The 23,865-nt window shown below is 40.9% G+C and overlaps 1 protein-coding gene across 2 annotated transcripts; it reads left to right on the top strand.

Moving 5' to 3' along the window:
- Positions 1 to 1,913: 1,913 nt before the first annotated feature.
- NUP85 (nucleoporin 85) lies at positions 1,914 to 23,804 on the top strand. 2 transcript variants are annotated; one of them, XM_074224604.1, is made up of 19 exons: positions 1,923 to 2,047; positions 5,285 to 5,378; positions 7,501 to 7,663; positions 8,228 to 8,298; positions 11,581 to 11,624; positions 13,834 to 13,903; positions 14,933 to 15,054; positions 17,284 to 17,418; positions 18,306 to 18,428; positions 18,765 to 18,896; positions 20,349 to 20,455; positions 20,741 to 20,824; positions 20,992 to 21,057; positions 21,276 to 21,427; positions 22,312 to 22,429; positions 22,558 to 22,658; positions 22,945 to 23,096; positions 23,435 to 23,536; positions 23,614 to 23,804. In XM_074224604.1, exons 1-19 carry the CDS (start codon positions 2,015 to 2,017, stop codon positions 23,713 to 23,715), a joined length of 1,971 nt encoding a protein of 656 aa, XP_074080705.1. In that variant the 5' UTR covers positions 1,923 to 2,014; the 3' UTR covers positions 23,716 to 23,804. The 2 variants fall into 2 exon arrangements, with proteins under 2 accessions (XP_074080704.1, XP_074080705.1); XM_074224603.1 differs by having other exon boundaries at positions 1,914 to 2,047; positions 23,435 to 23,804.
- The last annotated feature ends 61 nt before the right edge of the window (positions 23,805 to 23,865 follow it).

Raw genomic sequence — 23,865 nt, 5'->3', positions numbered from 1 at the left:
TCCATGCTCCTGGAGACAGCCTAGTGATGCCCACCACGGGGCCATCAGCAGATGGATGGTTCAGGGGGTGGCGGCTAGGGGGCTCCAGCCCCTTTTACATTAGAGGAAGCTGGCCAGCCTGGGTCGGGTGATTTGCCCAGGGTCTCATCTCCAGCATGGAGGTGTCTGAGAGGAATCCACCCACTCCTGGCCCAGCACTCAGCCCCCGCCCTCAGGGCAACAAAAAGATTGAAAGTGCATAGTCCTGGGAGTGTGCATGTTCCTTGGGGTGGGAGTGTAGTATGCATGCTCCTTGGGGTGGGACAGTGCATGCTCTTTGGGGTCGGAGTGTGCATGCTCCTTGGGGTGGGAGTGTGCATGCTCCTTGGGGTGGGGGAGTGCATGCTCCTTGGGGTGGGAGTGTGCATGCTCCTTGGGGTGGGAGTGTGCATGCTCCTTGGGGTGGGGGAGTGCATGCTCCTTGGGGTGGGAGTGTGCATGCTCCTTGGGGTGGGAGTGTGCATGCTCCTTGGGGAGGCAGTGTGCATGCTCCTTGGGGTGGGAGTGTGCATGCTCCTTGGGGTGGGGGAGTGCATGCTCCTTGGGGTGGGAGTGTGCATGCTCCTTGGGGTGGGAGTGTGCATACTCCTTGGGGTGGGAGTGTGCATGCTCCTTGGGGTGGGAGTGTGCATGCTCCTTGGGGAGGCAGTGTGCATGCTCCTTGGGGTGGGAGAGTGCATGCTCTTTGGGGTCGGAGTGTGCATGCTCCTTGGGGTGGGAGTGTGCATGCTCCTTGGGGTGGGAGTGTGCATGCTCCTTGGGGTGGGAGTGTGCATGCTCCTTGGGGTGGGAGTGTGCATACTCCTTGGGGTGGGGGAGTGCATGCTCCTTGGGGTGGGAGTGTGCATGCTCCTTGGGGTGGGAGTGTGCATGCTCCTTGGGGTGGGAGTGTGCATGCTCCTTGGGGAGGCAGTGTGCATGCTCCTTGGGGTGGGAGAGTGCATGCTCCTTGGGGTGGGAGTGTGCATGCTCCTTGGGGTGGGGGAGTGCATGCTCTTTGGGGTCGGAGTGTGCATGCTCCTTGGGGTGGGAGTGTAGTGTGCATGCTCCTTGGGGTGGGGGAGTGCATGCTCTTTGGGGTGGGAGTGTAGTGTGCATGCTCCTTGGGGCAGCTGCGGGACTTTAGGTTTATTGCCTGTCGGAAAGCCCTCAGTTCACATTCAACCTCAGACATTAAAAGCTGGGTCGCTGACCCTAGCCAAGTCGCTGACCTTGCCTCAGTTTCATTTTCTGTAAAATGGGGATCATGAGGGGCGGCCCTGGATCAGGAGGACCTGAGTTCAAATCCGTCCTCAGACACTTGATAATGACCTAGCTGTGAGATCTTGGCTAAGTCACTTAACCCCACTGCCTTGTAAAAATAAAAAAAAAATGGGGATCAGGCCCCGTCTCTCGGGGGCCAGGCACAGTCTAAGTGACAGGTAATGTTGGCGGCTACTACTGTCACCTTCATCATCATCCTCATCCTCCAAGAATCAGCGCCCCCCGGCAGCGCCCCCAGCGACAGCGCCCAGCTCCGCAGGTGCGTCTGGCCGAGCCGCAGGGGGCGGGGCTCGGCTCTGCAGGGCGCCGCTCTTCCCCGCGCGGCCGCCGGGGGGCGCCTGCGCCTCACACAGCCGCCGCTTCCTAAAGCTCCGCCGAGGGCGGCCCGAGCCAGTCTCCCGCCACCCCCGGGGGGCGTTTCCCCGACTCGGCGCCGGGCTGCCCAAGGCTGGCCTGATTGCACGAGACGGCCCCCGAGCTTCAGGGTGAGCGATTTCGGACACCCGGCTTTCACAGTCCGGGGCAGGAGGCCGCCCTGAAGCGTCGCTAGTGTGAGCCTGAGCGCGTAAGCGCTCAAAGCCGGGGGCGCCTGACAGGCACTTCCGAGGGCAGCCCTGCTCGGAGCGGGGTCCTTCGGAGGCGCGAGATCCGGGGTCCCGGGGCTTGTGGCGGCCCTCGAACCCTTGATCCCTGCGTGGACCGGACCGGCAACATGGAGGAACTGGACGGCGACCCCACGCTCACGGTAGGGCCCAGGCCGCGGGGCCGGCCACCGGCCGCGGGCGGCCGCCGCCACGCCCCCTCGCTGCGTCCGGCCCGACTCGGGCGCGCGCCTCGGCCCGGCCCGTCGCGGGGCGGCCCGGCCTTTGTCCCGGGCGCGCGCCTCGGCCACGCCCCCGCACGTGGGCCCGCCGCGCCTGGCTGCCTCCCCGGGGAGGGGCCCGCAGCCCCCCGGCCGCCTCCCCTGCAAAGGAGGGGGCCTGGCCCGGGGGTCCGAGAGGGGCGCTGTTCGGCCCCGCAGCCCCCCACCCACGTACTCTGTGGAGTTGGCCACTATTATGAATGCTGCTATCTAAACGAGATCTGTAGTCGCATCCTTACTGTAATGGGGAGTAATCACTAATATCAGTTATCCAGCATGAATGACTAATACGCGAATGTTTTATGTAATTGCACCGGCAGAACCCACATCTAATTGTTTCCCCGAGGCAGTTAAGGAGGGGAGAGCAAGGGAGACTAGAGATTGGAACTCAAAACTAAATAAAAATGTTTTAAGGCGGGAGGGGCACCGGGGTTTAATAAAGTTTTTTTTAAGCCTTTATATTTCCAGTTTCATACTTGCAGGTGATGGACAAATATTTCTTGAACTGAAGTAAAATTCTGTCTGTGACCAGTTAGGTGATCCTGAACAAATCATTTGATTTAAAACTAAAACAGTTGTGATAGCATTTTATTGGTGGAGGCTAAGGTCCTAAAATCAGACATTTAGAACAGGAGTGCTTGCCTCTTATAATCCTGCTATATTATCTCCACTATTTTTTTTAGGTTTTTGCAAGGCAATGGAGTTTAGCGGCTTGCCCAAGGCCACACAGCTAGGTCATTATGAAGTGTCTGAGTCCGGATTTGAACTCAGGTCCTCCTGACTCCAGGGCCAGGACTCTATCCACTGTGCCACCTAGCCGCCCGCTTTGATGGCTGCTTTGCAACCACCAGCTGCTTCTCCCTATTGAACCAAATTTCCATACTCTGGAACCTGGTCATTCTGAGAGGTAGCTAGGTGGCTCAAGATATCTAGAGAATCCTAGAGTCAAGAGGACCTGATTCAAACTCGACCTTATTAGTTGTATGAACTTGGGGCAAGTCACTTAGCCCTGATTGTCTCACAACTAGGGCCATCTTCATTCATATCTGGCCGCTGGATCCAGATGGCTCTGGAATAGAAAGTGAGACTTTTAAAGGGTGACTTCGCACAGCACCCTTCACTCAAATCCAGTTCATGTGCATTTTATGGCATCAACTCCCCAAAGTCATAGCCTTCTTCATGAACAAAAGACAAACAACAACAAATTTAGTCTTGGTATAGAAGTGTGGCATAGTTGTTGGAAGAGAAAATCAGAGATGCTTTCACAGTCCCTATGGAAAGTACTGTAGAAACCCTTGTCCCTTACTTTCTCTTTGAATTTTGGTTGAACCCACTTTTTTTAGTTTGGTTTTTTTTTGCAAGGCAAATGGGGTTAAGTGGCTTGCCCAAGACCACTCAGTAAGGTTATTATTAAGTTTCTGAGGCCAGATTTGAACTCAGGTCCTCCTGACTCCAGGGCTGGTGCTCTATTCACTGCGCCACCCTGCCATAGTCTCTTTTTTCTTTTTTTTTTAAGATTTTGCAAGGCAAATGGGGGTGAAGTGACTTGCTCAAGGCCACACAGCTAGGTAATTATTAGGTGTCTGAGACCAGATTTGAACCCAGGTACTCCTGACTCCAGGGCCGGTGCTTTATCCACTGTGCCACCTAGCCACCCCCATCCCATAGTCTCTTAATTGACCTTCTTACACAGCTGCCCAAAGAGATTTTCCTAAAAGTGAAGGTTACACAGCTTATTCCTCTTCAATGAACTCCAGAAGTTTCCTCTTGTTTCTAAGATACAAGCTCCTTTTTCTAGACTTTTAAAGGCCATATAAGGCCTACCTTTCCAATCTTATTATGTATTTACTCCTCTTTTAACACTTAATCATCCAGCACAAGCCAGCCTTGTTGTCCCTCTTGTGACACTCCATCTCCTTTCTGTGCCTTCGCATTGACCACTATCTTTGAGAAGTCCTTTTTCTTTCAAAACCCTTCTCAAGTGACACCTGCATAGAACTTTTTCTTGTTCATCCCCCCAATTGCTTTATACTTATTTTCTGTTTTCATAATATATGCAATAAAAATGTAGAATAAAAAAAATACCTATGTGTAACTGTACATGTTATCTCTCCTGATTGAGTATTAGCTTCTTGGGGATAGAGGCTGTATCATCTTTGCCTTTTTATCCCCAGTGTCTGGCACCTATGGTAGGTACTTAAATATATACTTCTTGATTAATTGACAAAAATTGGCAAAGCAGGCAATACAGATACTTTATATGCCATTGTTTACCAATGTTGTCAAGGCTATAACATATTACAAATAAAGAGAAGTGGCATAAAGGAGGTTATTAAAGGGGCAGTTAGGTGGTTTGGTAGCTGGAGCACCCTCCCTGAATTCAGGAGGACCTGAGTTCAAATTTGACCTCAGATACTTAATTACCTAGCTATGTGATCTTGGGCAACTCAGCCCCATTGCCTTGCAACCCCCTCCCCCAAAGGAGGTTATTAGAGATGTATAAGAGGAGAGGGAGAGGTCATGTATTGAGAGCAAGGATCACCATAGGCACCATATACATTTGTAGAAAGATATTCCACAGGATGAGATAGTGTAGTGTTCTACCACAGCAACCTCAAGTCACAGATTCATCCAGGTATTATTTTAGGCACAAAGTAATAACCTATTCTGATATAATAATAGCTGACATTTATATAGTGTTTTAAGATTTACAAAGTCCTTTGAATACATTCCTAATTGATCTTTATAATGACCTGTGAGGAACATTGTACAGGTAGAATTATCCCCATTATACAGTTAAGAAAACTGAGACTCCAAAAATTTGAATGTCTTCAGCTCATCAAAGGCAAAAAACATTAAAGTGTGTTCTAAAATCCAAAAGGCATTCTTGGTTCTTGGGCTTGAGTTGGTATTTGTGTTTATTACAGGAGAATTGGTTCAGAAACTTGTTGTATCTATAACTAACTTGTAACTAACCACCTTGGTACAGTATATATAAGTATATAAATATATATGAAGTTTTTTGATCGCTTATTATTGATTTTAGGATTTTTTGAAATTTCAAGATTTTAGATTTCTTTCATCAAGGAGAATTTGATAGTTATCACGTCTTCTTTCTAGTTGATTCCAGGGATAAATTCCAATAAGAGGCAAATGTGTTTTGACTGGGGACCTGGAGAGATGCTGGTGTGTGAAACTTTGTTCAAAAAAAAAGGTAATTCTTGATCCCCTGGGCAAACCTTTATTAGTGAGTTTGTATTGTTAGTGCACGAGGAATTTGGACTCATTTCTGGCTGTTTTAAATTTGGAAGTTTTGGCAGTTGTATAGGCTTAGTCATGATTGAGAATCTCATGAAGCCTGTTTAGGCTTCCAATTTAGGATAAATTGGGTGATCCATTTTCCTGGTCTGAGGATGGGTATGTTTCCTGCCTGCTCTTTGTTTTAATTCTTGTTCTTCAGGAACCTTTATTTTTCCTTTATCTCTACCCACTAAGAATATAATTGTGTTTCAATCTTAACAATTGCTCTTATTAGAATGATACTTTCAAGATGCTTTGGCTAGTTCTCATTTTATGTTAACAGTGCTAAATAGATTAAATAATGTTATATTTTTATGTAATATCTAGGGCTAAATACTAGCAACATGACCAGAGATGTGTTTTTTTGAAAGTCTGCATCCTTTTATTTTTTGTTCTTTAAAGTTATTGTGAATGTACTGCTTGATGCCCTTCTAACCAGGAAATCTTGGTACTTTTTTTGAGAGATTTTTTTAAAAATCTTTGAGGGAACTTTATTAAAATATATGAGTTTCTTTACTGCAAGGATCATATTAGACCTAATGAAAGACTTATTTGAGTAAATTATCTGTTTTTTTGTTTTTTTTGCAAGGCAGTGGGGTTAAGTGGCTTGCCCCAGGCCACACAGCTAGGTAATTATTAAGTGTCTGAGGCCAGATTTGAACCCAGGTACTCCTGACTCCAGGGCCTGTGCTCTATCCACTGCGCCACCTAGCTATCCCCAAATTATCTGTTTTTCAGTTTAGCTAAATCTTGGATTTTTTTTAATCTCCTAGTTTAAAATATTTTTCCTTTTAGGAATCTCTTACAAAGCAGGGTTTTAGCCACCACATTAGGGATCCACTTAGGGAACCTTATAGAAAGCATATATATATAAATGGCACTTTTTCATATTTAATTGGAAAACTTGTCAGCACTTCTAGCGTGTTATGAACTAGGTGGAAACACAAGAGTCTATGACACATCTTTTTGGTTTTCTAGTATATGTATTGAAAGTCTAGTTCACTGAACACCAATAAAACCCATTTTTAGAAATTCTTGTATAAGAAAGTTATGTAAACCTGTAATTTCTATTTTAGAGATTTTCATGGAACATTGGTTGCATTTGCTTGATGAGATACTAAATAGTCAATTTTTCTAATTTGTGGAGGGAGTTTATGTGTATTGTTATAAATATTATAAAAACTGTCTGATTAGAGTATGCTATATTATTTTGGCACCATATTTACTTTTATTAACTGTCTTGGACATTAGATTTAAAGCCTTTAATTATATATTTAATCACATTGAAAGTTAAGAGAGGTAACATAATTTCTTGTGCTGTGCAGATAGATTACAAGTTTACCAATGAATAATTTATATGTAGATGGTTGATAAATGACTACATTCTTTATCTACTATTTTGGGTTTCTTTAGTGGGACCAGATGCAAATTAATAGAATAGTAATACATAGTTAATATATTAATTAAATAGTTAAAAGTTAAATAGAAGCAGGGTGACAGAGTGGATAGAAAATTGGTCTTGAAGCTAGGAAGAAGACCAGGCTGAAGCATATATTGACTACATGACCCTGAACAACTGTTGAAATTTTGCATCCTGGAGAGCTGTTAGATTATAATTTGAAAAAGTGTAAACATGCACTGACTTTTGTTAAAAAAAAAAAAATCTCTTCTCCTTTCCCCCAGTCCCTGATAATGAGGTAGCCCTTGTTGAGATGAGGAAATTTCTTTTTACAGATGTTTCTTATATAGAGGAAATTATGGGTTCAGTATTTATCCCTATGGATATTCAGTATTTATTTCTTTTTTTTTTTAGGGTTTTTTTTTCAAGGCAAATGGGGCTAAGTGGCTTGCCCAAGGCCACACAGCTAGGTAATTATTAAGTGTCTGAGACTGGATTTGAACCCAGGTACTCCTGACTCCAAGGCCGGTGCTTTATCCACTATGCCACCTAGCTGCCCCCAGTATTTATTTCAATAGATATTCAGTTAGATTATTAAGGTATTAGAAACATGTATTTTTATCTTGTTCCAATTTAGACAAAGAAGAGAAAGTGCTGGGTTGCCCTTTCATCTATATAGTCCGCAAGGATATAGATGTTTACTCTAGAATCCTGCGAAAACTTTTCAATGAATCCCATGGCATCTTTGTGGGACTCCAGAGGATTGAGGAAGAATCAACAGGAAAATCCAGGAAAGCTCAGTAAGTATCTCTTTTTTTTGCAAGGTAATGGGGTTAAGTGGCCACACAGCTAGGTAATTATTAAGTGTCTGAGACCAGCTTTGAACCCAGGTATTCCTGACTTCAGGGCCTGTGCTCTATCCACTGCGCCACCCAGCTGCCCCCATCTCAGTAAGTATCTCTTCACATTTATCTCTTTCTTCACAATATCCCTTGAAGTAGCTAATTCTATTGTATTATGCCCATTTTGCAAGAAAACCTAGCCTCAGGTCAAAAGACTACCCTCATATTACAAGGTGTTGGAGTTGGGACTAAAAGCTAGGCCACCTCACACTAAATCAAGTTCTCTTTACATTATGCCAGATTGACTCTGATAAGCCAATGAAAGAATTCCCAACTGATTTGCAAGTTGAAACTGTTGCAAAGGATAGTAAGATCTCAGAGGCTCAAGTTTTCCTGGACTTTGAGAAATGTAAATTACAATCATATTCTACAGTTTGTTCAGCCATGACCTAATTGATGGATATTCCCTCAGTTTCCAACTGGATGTTTGTTTTTTTTTAAAGGCCCTCTTATTCTTTACAGATTGGTTCGAGTGAGTAAAAACTATCGGTCAGTTATAAGAGCCTGTATGGAAGAAATGCATCAAGTAGCAAGTAAGTTATTTTCTGATGAAATCTGAAATAATATTTTTAGACCAATATGAAATTACTTTTGTTATAGTATCTCTTTACCTCACATCTCTGATAATGAGACCAAAACCCTTTAAATATATGTGCCCTTGAGTCTATTACCATCCTTTTCCAGCCACTTGCCCCCTTGATTATTATTTCTTTCTCTGTAATTTCAAACTGCTTGCCCACTGGTTCCTTCCCTACTGCCTTCAGATGTGCCAAAATCTTCCCCAACCTTAAAAAAGCTTCACTAGAATCTTCCAACCCATCTGCTTATTTTCCTTTTCTCAACAGAAATTATAGAAACAACTATTTGCATTCATTGCCTTTCTCTCACTATAGCCCTTTGTATCTGGCTTCGTTCAACTGAAATTTCTCTTTCTGGTTATCCACAGTCTATTAATTTCTGAATCTGATGGTTTCCTTCCTCAGTTTTGCCCCTTCCTTGACTGCATTTGATACCTGACATCATCCTTCTATTGGTCATGCTTTCCTCTTTGCTCACTACTTCCTACCCATTTGAGCTTTCTTTTACTTTCTTGGCTGGCTTATCCTCTGCTCAGAGTGGGTCTACCAGAGGCAGCTAGGTGGCACAGTGGATAGAGCACTGGCCTTGGAGACAGGAGGACCTGAGTTCAAATCCAACCTCAGACACATAATAATTACCTAGCCGTATAACCTTGGGCAAGTCACTTAACCCCATTTTTCTTTTCCTCTTCACTCTCAGTCACTTCCTCAGTTCTCGTGAGTTTAACTGGTATCTCTTAGATAAAGAAATTCTGCGCCTAGTGTTTTTCCTGAGCTTCAGTTTCATATGACGAAGACTGATGGCTGAAGGAAGATATGGGTTACCATGGCTATGCCAACCCAGAGTGCTGACATAGCACTTTTAACATCTTAAATAATTCATCATCTTTTCTTTGAGAGGTATCATTACTAGGGGCAGCTAGGTGGCACAGGGAATAGTGCACTAACCCTGGAGTCAGAAGGACCTGAGAAGTTTTATTTATTTTATTATTATTATTATTATTATTATTATTATTATTATTATTATTATTATTATTTTAGGTTTTTGCAAGGCAAATGGGGTTAAGTGGCTTGCCCAAGGCCACACGGCTAGGTAATTATTAAAGTGTCTGAGACTGGATTTGAACCCACCTGACTCCAGGGCCAGTGCTTTCTCCACTGCACCACCTAGCTGCCCAAAGTTTTATTATTCTTATAGTCTCCAGGCAGCTTCAGTATTATCCTCAATTTCTCATTTTCCCTCTATAATCAGTGGCTGAATCTTGTTATTTCTCACTTCATAATGTCTTTTGCACTTGACTCTTTCTCTGCTGACAAGAACGTTGTCCCTTATCACTTCTTGTCTTGTCTTTTGCAGTGCCTTCCCTACTGCCATCCTCCATGCAGTTGTTAGATGGATTATCCTTAAGTGTGGATGTGACCACATCACTCTTCTGCTGATAGATCTCTATCTCATTTCTGTGCCTTGTCTCTGGCTCTCCTCCACATCTGTAATACACCCCCTTGTCATCTTGGTCTTATAGAATTCCTTGTGTTTCAAGTGGGAACTCAAGCAATACCTTCTTACCTGAAACATTCTCTGATCCAATTGCTAAATCTCCTTCCCCCTTCCTTCTACCTTACATTGCTTTTTTTTTATTATTTTGTATGTATTTATATATGTACATATTGTCTCACCTGATAGAATGCAATGTCTTGGAAGGTAGTGATTGTTTCATGTTGTGTCTTTGTATCTTTAGAGCCTAGCATAGTAGGTACTTACGAATTGTTTTTTGACTGATTGATTTATGAGAAGTGCAGAAATAAAATCTGGTTTGCACTCCACATCCTTACTTTCTGAGTTTTATATCATCCCTTAGAATGTGTTTCTTTTGGGGGCAATCATCTTGGCCACATTTTTCCAAGTTAGAGCCCATTGATTTGATGAATAATTGGAATATAAGGCAAAAAAGGAGTGTTACTCAAAGTTGCACGAATTTGGTGCTACATGTGCAAATAAGCATTATTTGGAAGAGTTAAAACATTACTGTATGCTTGCTGGAGAGTCCAGTATAATAAAATATTATGTTACAGTTCACAAAGGTCTTAAACAGCTGTATGTAGACAAGTCAGAAAGCTTGAGTGCTAAAATTTTCATATCACTGGTCAATACTAAAAGTATATAAGGTATATTAAAAATATCTGTAATGAAAAACACTTAAATGTATTTGTGCCCTCATGAATGTGGGTATTCATTCACTCCTCAAGTAATAATGTGATTCATACCTGTATACTTATTTTGTGAAATTCTTGTCCATGGCTTTCCATAAAACCTTCATGGAGAAATCTACCCAGAGTACTGGTCTTTCTCTGGGTCTTTTCATATTTTGTGATACTAGTGAGGACTTGGGCTCTCCATCTATAGAATATCTACTGAACTTAATACAGTTGGGGAAATATTTCATATGTCCATGGTTATGGACCATCTTGTAAATGATTTAGAAAGAATATAATCTTTAAGGTGTCAGTGAATGATTCCTGGTTAAATTGAAACAAGTACCATCTACATTTACTCCCATCTGTACCACCAAGTCTTATTGTATCTATTTTATACTTATTTCTTTTGAGACAATTAGGGTTAAGTGATTTGCCCTGGGTCACAAAGTAATATGTGTTTGAGACTAGATTTGAACTAGGTCCTCCTGATTCTAGGGCTAGTACTTTATCCCATTATACTACCTAAGTGCCCCTATTTTACACTTTGACAGTCATGGATCATCTTCTTCCAGGCATAATTGTTTTGGTGATGTCAATTCTTGCATACTAGTCATTATTGATATAATACTACAACTTAATCCTCCATTATGTTTCGTTTTTTAAAAAAAACAAATTTTAATTTATTTTTATGAAAACTTGCCTTTTCTTCTTCCATCTTCCCTGTTCCTCACTGAGAAATCAAAAATAAAACAAAATCAAACCGTATAACAAAACAACTTGCCTCAAATTTGGCCATGTCGGATTTTTAAAAAGTCCTACTCGGCATTATGAGTCCGTCAACTTTCTATCGGAAGATTTGAATAGCATGTTTTATCATGAGTCTTCTAGAGATGATTGTTGATTTTTGCATTGCCTTTTGAGTCAAATGAAAAAATTATAGATTCTCTTATTAAGAAAGTCAGAGAGAAGTCCTGTAACAAGTTTCTAGGGAAAACAGTAAAATTGCTGCTCATTGAAAATATTTTTGTTTGTTTTTGTCAGTTGCTGCTCAAGATCCAGTCCATGGTCGTCAGTATAGTAGTCAGGTAAGGTTGTATCATATCTACACTAACTTTTTTTTTTTGAAAGGGGGTTGGCAAGACAATGGTGTTAAGTGACTTGTCCAAGGTCATCACTGCTAAGTAATTATTAAGTGTCTGAGGCAGGATTTGAACTCAGGTCCTCCCAACTCCAGTGCTCTATCCATTGCATCACTAAGCTGCCCCATACCACTAACTTTTTAAATATTTATTTTCCCTCAATTACATATTTAAAGAACTTTTTATATATTTTTTAAAGTTTTGAATTTCAAATTCTGTCCCTCCTTCCTGTTCCCCTTCCCTGAGCTGGCAAGCAATCTGATATAGGTTATACATGTGCAATCATGTATAACATTTCCATAATAGTCATTTTTGTATAAGAAGACTAGGAGGGAAGAAAGAAGAGAAGGAAAACAGTAAAGCTTTCCATGTTTTTCTGAAATCATCCTGCTTTTCATTTCTTATAACAGTAATATTCTATCACAATCATGTGCCACAACTTGTTCAGCCATTCTCCAATTGATGGGAATTCCCTCAATTTCCAATTTTTAGTCATCTCAAAAAAGAACTATTGTAAATATTTTTGTACAAATAGGTCCTTTCTTCCTTCCCCTCACCTTTTTTTAATCCTTTTGGGTACAACCCAGCTGTGACATTGCTTGATCAAAGGGTATATGAAATTATCGCTTTGGGCATAATTTCACATATGTCACAACTCCACCAGCAGTGCATTTGTGCACCATATCGCCTCCAATATTTATCATTTTCCTTTTTTGTAATATTAGCCAATCTGATAGGTGTGAAGTGATAGTCAAAGAAAAATAGAAGGTCAAGGAAATCAAAGAAATCAATGATAGAAATGTAAATGAAGTGATTAGCCATATCAAATCTCATTAAGGGCTAAGAAAAAGAGTGGTGAATCAGTGGAATAGATTAGGTGCACAATACATTTTAGTATTCTATAGTAGCCTAGTTTATGATAAACCCAAAGATCCAAGCTTTTGGGATAAAAACTCATTATTTGACAAAAAGCATTGGGAAAACTGGAAAGCAATATAGTAGAAACTGGTATTGACTGTTATCTCACACCATACCAAAATAAGGTCAAAAATGGGTACATGATTTACTCATAAAGAATGATAATGTAAGCAGATTGGTAGAGCATGGAATAGTTTCCCTTTCAGATCTATAGATAAGGAACCAAAATAAGATAAAGAAGAAGATTACCAAACACAAAATAGATAATTTTGATTATATAAAATTTAAGAAGTTTTACACAAAACCAATGCAGCCAAAATTAGAAGGAAAACAGAAAACTGAGAGGAAAATTTTTGCATCAAGTCTCTCTGATAAGGGCCTCCTTTCTCAATTATATAAAGACTTAAGTCAAATTTATAAGATCACAAGTCATTCCACAAATGATAAATGATCAAAGGATATAAACCGGTAGGTTTCATATAAATCAAAGTTATATGTAGTTATGTCAAAAAATGCTCCCATATCACTAACTCTTATTTCATCTGTTTTCTTCTCTTATTGGCTGGTCATTTTTCCTAACTTGGTTGAAGGCTCTTGCAAGTAGAGATGGTTGGTCTTATGCTTACTTCTCATCTCAGAAAAGGACTTTGCATATAATAGGAACTGAAGAAATATTGCTGATTGAATATTAATCAACCAGTGGAAATGTTCATCCTAAATTTGCCAGCCTGATAGAGCTGATACCTGGGATAAAGAGTTGGGTTCTTGGATTGCCAGTCATACAGTTAGTGTGGAGTTAGCATTTTTACCCATTTTCAGATCCGTTGTTTTAATAACTTATCTTAATCTGAATTTGAGAACTGAAATAAAAATGTTCTTCTTTCCCTTTCTTTAATTATAATAACAATTTTAGTTTATCCCACGTGGAACAAGAGTAATTTGCAATTTATTTTATCTTAATAGTGAGCTTGTTATTTTCCATCCTACATGCTGTCAAACTCAGCAAAGCATTTATTTTCGCATGCTTGAGCTATGGCATCAGTTAGTTTTGATTCAATTTCTACTCTGCTCCATTCTTTTTTTTAATTAATTGATTTTGAATTTTACAGTTTTCCCCCTAATCTTGCTTCCCTACCCCTACCCCCCTACAGAGGGCAGTCTGTTAGTCTTTACATTATTTCCATTATATACATATACTCCATTTTTAATTTAAGTCTGTTCTTGATTCTTCCCCTAGGTTTCTATTCTTTCTGCAATGGAGTTGATCTGGAACCTTTGTGAAATCCTCTTTATTGAAGTAGCCCCAGGTGAGAATAATATGATGCTCATGAAATCTAAAAGGTATTTAAAAATCTCTTCCCCTGCCTTTATTTCTAAGTTCTGTAGGATTTCTTGCCTAAATTACTCTTCTCATCTTTCATCCTTTTTCTTGCTGCTTGAAGGCCAAGCCTTCACTTTTTTCTTTTGGTCCCTAGTGCCTTGCTCTGTGTCTTTCACAGAGATGTACATTGTTGATTTTGTAAGTGAATTTTCATCAGCCTCACTATCAGAAGCACTTAAATACCCAAAGGTGTGTGATATTTTGCATAGCACTGAATGGAAAGAATAATTATGGCACGGTTAAGACATTCCAGGAGATTAAATTACAAACAAAATACACACACACACACACACACACACACACACACACACACACACACACACACACACACAAACACACATATTTGTGTCCACATCTTATCCCTCTAATTTGTACACTGGTAGGTGGGAGACTTTGTAAATTTTCATCTTATATTCCTTGTTCCTTGTTTCATGCTCTGCACACAGCAAGCACTTAGTAAATATATGGTAAATTGAATTCAGGTTGAGGTTCAGGGTATTTTGAAATTTTCTTAAATTAAGTGAAAAAGAGAGATTTAACTCTGGAAATTAGACCCTTGGAATCATGGTTGCTTGCTGTGATAAATTGTTAAGGGTGTTAAATTATGGGGCTTAAAGTGAGGATAACTATGAAGCAGCCAAGGGCTAACTGATATTTCATTTTGTGGCTGGGGCATTAGTTATAGTGCACATCTATATATTAATGACCATGAACTTAATCTGATAGCTAAGTATGAGGAAATAGAGGCTGTGGATTTTTCAGTTTCATTTCTGCCTCTGGCACAATAACTTTTTAAAAAATAACTTATAATAATTAAAGATATTCAATTAATATTAATTAATAATCCACATAATCAGCCTCTATGCCTTAGCTTATTCCTCTCTAATATGGGAGAGTGAAGGTTACTACAGAGGAATCTTCAGGATTAATAAGTGATTCTAGTCTTTGCTCCTAGCTGGCCCTCTACTCCTTCACCTCCTTGACTGGGTCCGACTGCACGTTTGTGAGATGGATGGTTTGTCAGCAGATGTTCTTGGTAGTGAAAATCCAAACAAACATGAGAACTTCTGGAATTTGGTGAGAACCGAATACAAGTTGGGCCTCTCTTCCAAATGTTGGTACCACGTGCTCTTTGGTGGGTTGGCAAGCCAGATGCCATATGTATTGTAGGTAACCAGTGTAACCAGTTGTATAACCAAGTTGTGTAATCAGTTGAAATCCTTTACTGTAGAAATAATTTTTAGCTCTTCCTATCCCACTGAAAATAATAGCAAATCACACATAGATAGTGCTTTAAAGTTATAAAAAAAAAAAAAACTTCCTCACTGCAACTCTGTGAGGTAATTTAAATGTTATCATTTTCTTCTCCCTCCACTGCTCCTGCCTACCAAGAATACCAGGGGTGGAAAAGACAGATAGTATAGAAAAACCCACCATTGTTGACACTCTTTCCCCCTTGCCCTTCTTTAAAATCCCTCCCCAACCTAGAGCTGCCTAGAATTTCAACCTGCAAGTGGGAAAAGCATCCACCACAGGAAATGCATCTGAGCTTTTCTTCCTTTCACAACCCTCCCCTTCTCAGGACCTATCAGGGCCATTAGGCAACAGGAAGACCCCATCATTGGGGCATCCTTCCTCCTTGTCTTCCAAGTTATACAGAACTTACCTGTTTTAGGAGATCCTTCCCCTATACCTTCCATTTTTTCTCCTTGGCTCCCAGCCTCCAGGCTACTTGATGACACATCCCTCAGAAGAGATGAGAGTCCCCAGCTGTTCTTACAGTTGAGATGGAAGACCCACTGAGCCTTCTCTGCCTTACCATTTCTGTGCTGGTCCTATAGGCCTTCTTAGGCACCTTGTCCCTCTGTCTGTAAGACCTCAGACACTGTGGTCTCATCTCCTGATGCAATCTGGGTCTTGGCATTTGTCAGTTGCTTCACCCTTATGAACTCTTTGTTTTGTGTATGCCAGTTAGGAGTGTGAACTCAAAAAAAAAAAGAGTGTGAACTCCTGGGCAGCTAGGTGGCCCAGTGGATAGGGCACTGGCCCTGGAGTCAGAAGTACCTGAGTTCAAATCCAGCCTCAACCACTTAGTAATTACCTAGCTGTGTGGCCTTGGGCAAGCCACTTAACCCCACTGCCTTGCAAAAACTTTAAAAAAATAAAAAAAAATTAGTAAGCCACTTGGATAAGCCACCCCATTTGCCTTGCAAAAAAAAAAAAAAGCCCCTGAAAATAAAGTGTGAACTCCTTAAGGGCAAGGACTTGGCCCAAAGAGGAAATTGAGACTGAGAGATTGTGATTTTCCCCATTAGAGGCACATTGGGAACCTAAATCCAGCATTCTGTTCATTAACCCATGCTATCTAGAGAGCACATTTTTGATGTGTAGTCAGTGAAGATCAGTTGAAAGGAATTTATAGTTAAATTTAGAATGTTGATACAAAGATATGTCCTACCTTTAAAACAATTCCAAATCCTATGAAGCCCTGCTGTCTAAGACCTAATTTGGCGGTGGCAGGGCAGAGTTCTCTGACTACAGTGCATAAGGCCATGCATTTCCACTGGCTACCAGAGGACTTATGAAGGTCTCTGAGAAGGTGTGTTCCTGGATCTAGAATCAGGATCTGGGTCTAAATCCCAGCTGTTACTTTATGGTATTAGGCAACAAAACCTCTTCAGCTCTTAGGACTTTGGTTTCCTCACTAATAAGTGGACAGGAGGGAACAAGACATGATCTCTAAGGAGTCCTATGAGCCTATGATCTTCATTAGATCCCTTTGGCTATTCCTGAAACTCTTGGTTTAGAGAAGTCTTCTCAGGAAGAAGAAACATGTTTGGGACAAATAGGTGAGCTTTGGTTTGCTTTGATTACTGAAAGATATTTAAAAATTGATTCTATTTTAAAAAAGGAAATTTGTCAAAAGAGTTAGTAGCAGGACAGCTAGGTGGCGCAGTGGATAGAGCACCAGCCCTGGAGTCAGGAGTACCTGGGTTCAAATCTGGCTTCAGACACTTAATAATTACCTAGCTGTGTGGCCTTGGGCAAGCCACTTAACCCCATTGCCTTGCAAAAACTTTAAAAAAATAAAAAAAGAGTTAGTAATCACTCACAGGACCTGAGCCTTTGTTGGTACAGAGATTCCTTGGAGGTAAAGGAAGAGTCCTTGTTAGATTGGAGAAGTCGATCATTTGGATTCTTTTTTGTTAAGGAATTTATTTAGGGAGATAGCATACTCAATTTTATCCAGCTCTGGGGACTCTGGCTGGCTTCCTGTGGAGAAACGGGTTTGGGGGTCTCTTGCAGGCGACTCTCTTCGTGCTGCAGGGCCGCCTGGATGAGGCAAGACAAATGCTGTCCAAGGAAGCTGATGCTAACCCTGCTTCGGCCAGCATGTGCAGAGTCTTGGGGGACTTGATGAGGACAATGCCTATTCTCAGTGTACGTTGAAATAACCTCATTACTAGTGAATATGTTTATACTTTCAAAATAGTTTTATTAATGTTTTTATATTTTTTTCATTTTCCCAATGATGCTCCTTTTCTCTGGTATATAATAGAACCCTCTCTCACTGAAATACAATTAAGCAAAACAAATGACTGCATTGGCTATGTATCTGAAAACAGATGCCTCATTCTTTACCTGTAGAAGTGGAAGGAGGCCTATGAAATCCTGACTGGTCACTGTTTTGATCAGAATCCCAAAACTTTTCAGGGTTGTTTTCCATTGTGATCACTGTATTAATGGTTCATCTGTTTTTGTTTACAGTTCATAAAAACTGACTTTATCTGAATTCTTCCTTTTTTGTTGTTTTTTGCAAGTGATATTCTATTATGTACACGCACCCCAGCTTGTTTCACCTTTTCCCAGTCTATGATCATCTATTTTTGTTACTTACTAGTAAAAAAGTGCCACTAAAAATATTTTTGTACATAAAAGATCTTTACTTTTTTTTTTAACCTGTTTTGGATATATGCCTAGAGGTGGTATTTTTTAAAGAAAGATTTTATTTAGAGTTTTACAATTTTTCCCCCCATTCTTGCTTCCCTCCCCCTGCCCCCCACAGAAAGCATTGTTAGTCTTTACATTGGTTCCATGTTATAATTGATTACAATTGAATGTGATGACAGAAAAATATCCTTAAGGAAGAAAAATAAAGTATGAGATGGTAAAATTACATAATAAGATAATGGGGTTTTGTTTCTAATTTGAAGGTAATAGCTTTGGTCTTTGTTCAAAGTCCATAGTTCTTTCTCCCTAGAGGTATTATTGCTGGTCCAAAGGAGGGAGAAAGGTGACTTTTCATAGTGAGCTCTTTCCCTCTGTAGCCTGGCAACACACAGACTTTGACAGAATTGGAGCTGAAATGGCAGCACTGGCATGAGGAATGTGAGCGACATCTTCAAGATGGAACCTTTGCTTCTAACCCCCACTTGGAGTCCCTCTGCAAGGTCTGTGGGTAGAGGGAGCTGGGTAGACTGTCAGTGGACTTTGTAGCCTAGGGATTCTTCACCTTCTTTTGTGGTTTGAGGAAGACTCAGGACACATTCTGAAAATAATGTTTCTAAAAGCATAAAATAAATATATAGGACAACAGGGAAAAATAGTGGGAAAAAAATCTTAGTTCACAGTCCTCTGATTAAGAACTTCTGTTTTGCTTAATTACACTACTTTAGCAGTAAAAGTAGAGCCCCTGTCCCAGCAGAGGAGGAAGAGCCAATCCAAGGGGAATGGACTGTGCTGAGCTCTTCACTCCCTGAACTGACAGAGAAACCTCTTCCCTTTAGATCATGCTGGGAGATGACAGTGCTTTATTGGAGCAGAAAGAACTTCTCAGTAACTGGTATCATTTTCTGGTGACTAGGCTTCTCTACTCTCACCCCACAGTGAAACCCATTGAACTGCACTTCTATGCCCAGGTAAATCTGAGATCACCATCCCAAAGACCACCATCTCTGTGGGTTGGGGTTCCTGTGTTCTAGAAAAATCAGGGTTTTATTTTTAAAAGAATATTTTACTGTTGCTCTTTTTCTTTGTGTCATAGTTATTACTTCCCCTTTTCCCTTATCAGACCTTACCTTATAACAAAGAAAAACAAAAGCATCTGATACAGAAATCTTGTCTTTTCTATTTTTGTATTCTAATGAAACCCACTTCTCTTCTGTGTGAGAGGAGTTATATTTCATTATATCTTCCCTAGGACATTCATTGACTTTTCTCTTACTCAAGATTTCAACTTGATTTAAGTAATCTTTTCATTTAGTGTTTAGTAACTGTCCCCTTGATTCTCCTTATTTCATTCTACTTCAGTTCATGCAAATCTTTGTTTTCAGAATTTTTAAACATTTATCATTTCTTACTTTATAATCAATGTTAAACCATTTCAGCAGGCATTCACTTTGTTTCCAGTTCTTTACTATCTTAAGACAGTACTGTTAGGAATATATTGACATCCATTGGATCTCTATTTCTTTTATCTTCCCTGGAGTATATATGCCCAGGGATGGATTTCTAGGTATGGATCATTTTCTTTAGTCATTATTCCTGCTTGAAATCCAGATCAGACAGCATCACAGCTTTATTAACATTATTGGGAATAGCTAGATGGCTAGAAGAATCAAGCACCAGTTTTGGAGGAGTCAAGACCTGAGCTCAAATCTGGCCTCAGACATTTACTAGCTGTGGGCAAGTTGGGCAGGTCACTTGATCCAGATTGCCTCAAACCCCACACTCCAAAAAAAGTGCATTATTGTACCATTTATACCAGCTTGTGGGGAGTGAGGTGAAACCTCATAATTCCTTTGTGTTCTTCTTACTATTAATGAATTTAGAGCATTTTTTCTTTCGGTGATCTTTAGTTTACAAAAGTTTTTATTGTAAATTAATATTCTTTGATCACTTGTATAAGAGGAATGGCTCTTAATGTTATGTCAATTTCCTGTTTATTTTGAGTATCAGACTTTTTATTGGTGATGATCCCTTTTGATTTTTTAAGAATATAAACTTTAATTTTATCTCATCAAAATTTTCTATTTTGTCTTTTATAAAATTTTCTGTTCCTTGTTTTATTATTCTCTAGTCATCATTGAGAAAGAAAGATATCTGATGTTCTCTTTTAATTTTTTTTTTTAATGAATGACCTTTCATTTTCAGGACATACTGTAAATGATACCTTAATCCTAATTTTTGACAAATTCCTTCCAGTTTTCTCAGCAGTCCCTTTCAAAAAAGGAGTAAATCCCAAAGTGGTATCCTTGGCTCTTCTTTTAGATAAATTCCATCACCTTTCCCCGGGGTTGCACCTTTTTTATACCTTTCCCCAGAACCTTTATCACTGTTGTAACCGAGTTTATATTGTGACCCTCCCACAGTCCAGCCTAGATCTCTTTCTGGGAGGTGATAGTAATCCAGAACCTTTGGACAACATTTTGATGGCAGCCTTTGAATTTGATATTCATCAAGTCATCAAGGAGTGCAGGTAGAAATCTCTGGTCTTCTCTACCTCTCACTTTTTGGTAGGGCCCTTCTCTCCTAAGTGTTTTGCCCCTCAAGCTCAGGTGATAACTTTTCCTTGAAAAGGGAGCAGTCTTCCTGAAGGGCAAAAATAAATGAGACTACCATAGATCCCTAGCCTTTCACATGATATCCAAGAGAACTGTTACTACATCTTAAGAAAAAGCTGCCTGTGTGTTGAGATTTGTTTTCAGTTTCTTCTAAACTACGAACCCTTTGTTCCTTTTTGCATTGATATCTGCCTCTACAGCATTGCCCTGAGCAATTGGTGGTTTGTTGCTCACTTGACAGACCTACTTGATCACTGCAAACTTCTTCATTCTCACAACCTCTAGTAAGTATAGTAGAGGGTGGTGACAGGGAGAGGGCAACTGTTATGATGCTCCTGAGAGAAAGGGTGAATCAAATAAGCAAGGATGGAAGTAGTATGACTGAGGCATAGAATCTAGTTAGGAGAAAAAGCTTTGGTTGCTAATAATCTCATTGTGAGTTTGATTTCAGTTTTGGTTCCAATATGCGAGAATTCCTTCTGCTTGAATATGCATCAGGACTATTTGCTCATCATAGGTATGACTACTTGGGAAGAGTTGGGTTTTCTGGTGAAATTGGAAGAGGGGTGACTTGTACGATTCTTATGCAACCACCTACCTACTAGCCCCCCCCCACAAGGGCTATATGAAGGACAAAATTTCTCTCAGTGGCTAGTGTCTTGTTTGTCCAGAACAGCAGTCAAACCTACCCTAGGTTGCCCCATACCCCTCTTCCTTTGGGGATTTTATTTTCAGCCTGTGGCAGCTAGGTGTGGATTACTTTGACCATTGTCCAGAGCTGGGCAGGGTTTACCTGGAGCTGCATATTGAGCGGATTCCCCTAAACACAGAGCAAAAGGCCCTCAAAGTACTTCGGATCTGTGAGAGGAGGCAGATGACTGAACAAGGTAAGGTGGGCCCTTCTCTTGATTCCTTTTATCCTATCATGAAGTCAGTGAGCCATTCTACTCATACTCCACTGTATGCCAGGCATCAGGGTGGGGATTACATAGAAGAATTAGTAATCTTACTACAGCTAATGATATGAACTAGGTTAATCAGGAAGCAGGTTTATTAGATATTATTGTTTTAAATTGTCCTTTTCATGGAAATTTGTATTTGGCAGCCCCGCATGTAGCTTCTGTAGTACAGTCTAATAATAGGGTGCTAGCTTTGCAGTCACAGTTCTTTCCAATTCTTTTCCCTAACAAAACTGCAAAGATTTCCTCTCTGTTTCTACCCCCTTTGTTCTCCCTCCAAAGGATTAAATCTAAATTTAGATGTTGAATGATAAAAGCTTAAAATACTCTTTTTCTCTTTATTAAAAGGAGAGTGCTCAGGCTCAAAGTTATGAAATCTGTTAGGTGAGATTGCAGGTACTATTTCAGATGAGGGAGACATTTTGGGGTCTACGGGATCCTTCTCTTGCTCCTTAAAACAAATTTGGAAGCCGCCTTTGAAGCACAGTTCTGCAGGAGATAAGTGATATTGGCTACTTGTAGGCAGAGCAATGAGATGATTATGTGATACTGAAGATTTCCAGTCCTCTCTCTGAAGTTTCCGTACTTAGCTGGGATGAACATATAGAGCAGGGCTGTCCAACCTTACTTTTAAAAGTTTTCATTGAAACAATACACAATATATTTTGATTTGCCATTTAAGTGAGAGCTCTGTAAACCCACAGGGGGCCACATTTTGGACAGCCCTATTAAGAGAGCACAGTGGGGATAGAGAAAGGAAGTGCCTTGGTAGAAGTGGAGGGCCATCTAAAAATCTTCTTCCTTCTGTAAAGTTCGAAGCATCTGTAAGATCCTTGCCATGAAAGCTGTCTGTAATAACCGCCTGGGTTCTGCTTTGTCCTGGAGTATCCGAGCCAAAGATGCTGCTTTTGCCACCCTTGTCTCTGATAGGTGGGTCTGAGCAGCTTTTTCTTATTTTTACAGTTGACTGGAGGAAGGTGCTACCAACTTTTCTAAGGGCTTAATGGGGTGGGAAGAGTACCTGATGCCCTTATTTCAACCAGGTTATTTCTCTGTAGGTTCCTAAAGGATTACTGTGAACGGGGCAGTTTCTCAGACTTGGACCTCATTGACAACCTGGGCCCAGCTATGATGCTTAGTGACCGTCTGACTTTCCTAGGTATTTTAGGGGTTGTTCATCACCTCCAGAAGAGGGTGCAGATCATGTCTCCATCAGTGGCTGCCTAGGCTTGGAAGACCAGGGGCACCCTCCACTGCAGTACATGCCTTAGGATCTTAGAGCCACCTCCCTGATCCATGCAGGAGTGGGGGGGAGGACAGCCAGCTGAGCATCCAACCTATTCCTCCTTGCTACAGGAGAATGTTTTGTATTATAACTTCCAGTTTTCCTGAATCCAAGGTCCATTGGGATTTGTCATCTGACTTTCTCTCTCTTGGATCAATAGGAAAGTACCGAGAGTTTCACCGGTTGTATGGGGAAAAACGCTTTGCTGATGCTGCCTCCCTGCTGCTGTCACTGATGACTTCCCAAATTGCCCCTCGATCATTCTGGATGACACTACTGACTGATGCCCTTCCTCTACTAGAACAGAAACAGGTGTCAGCCCATAATGGTTTTTCCCCCTCAAAAATTTAGGTACTTAAAAATGTTATCACAGTCCAATAATTTAACTTGTCAGGTTATGAACTCCTTAAAGCCAAGAATTTGGTCTTCTAGGACTTAACACTAGCTACAAACAGGTGTTTACGATTTTTAAAATCAATTTGACCTGTGAAGGCATCAGTAGCAGCTGAAACCCTGCTTAGAACTTGAAGGGTAGAGTTGTTGGGAAAGTGAATTTAGGCTACAGGGAGGTGAGTGTTCTACTGATTGTACCTATCTGAATTATAAGCTTGGCCTGTGCTAACTCCTCTTACCCCGCAATCCTTCCTTAGGTCATCTTTTCTGCTGAACAAACCTATGAGCTGATGCAGTGCCTAGAGGACCTGACATTAGGAAGACCAGGGCCCAGAGCTCTTGAGGGTCAGAGACCCCAGGTACCTGGGTTCCAGTTAAGGTGGGAGGCTTGCACACTGGGCAAGGTCAGGTTGTGCCTAACACATTGTGCTTCTAGGAAGATGACATCGAGACAACCAAAGTGGAAATGCTGAGACTTGCTCTTGCACGAAACCTTGCACGGGCTATTGTGAAAGAGGGAACCTTGGAAGGTTCATGAAATGAATGGCCAGAGGAATTTCCAGGACCTTTACTTTATATGGTGGTTGAGTTTTTCTAAAAATAAATGCTTTCTTTTACAAATAAAAAGGACATTTTTTTCATTCGGTTAGGTGAAAGAGTGTAAGATGCCATTTGATTTTTTTTTTGT

The sequence above is a fragment of the Macrotis lagotis genome, chromosome 2 (assembly GCF_037893015.1).
Source record: "Macrotis lagotis isolate mMagLag1 chromosome 2, bilby.v1.9.chrom.fasta, whole genome shotgun sequence".
Lineage (NCBI taxonomy): Eukaryota > Metazoa > Chordata > Mammalia > Peramelemorphia > Peramelidae > Macrotis > Macrotis lagotis.
This window is presented reverse-complemented; position numbering and strand designations above follow the sequence as displayed.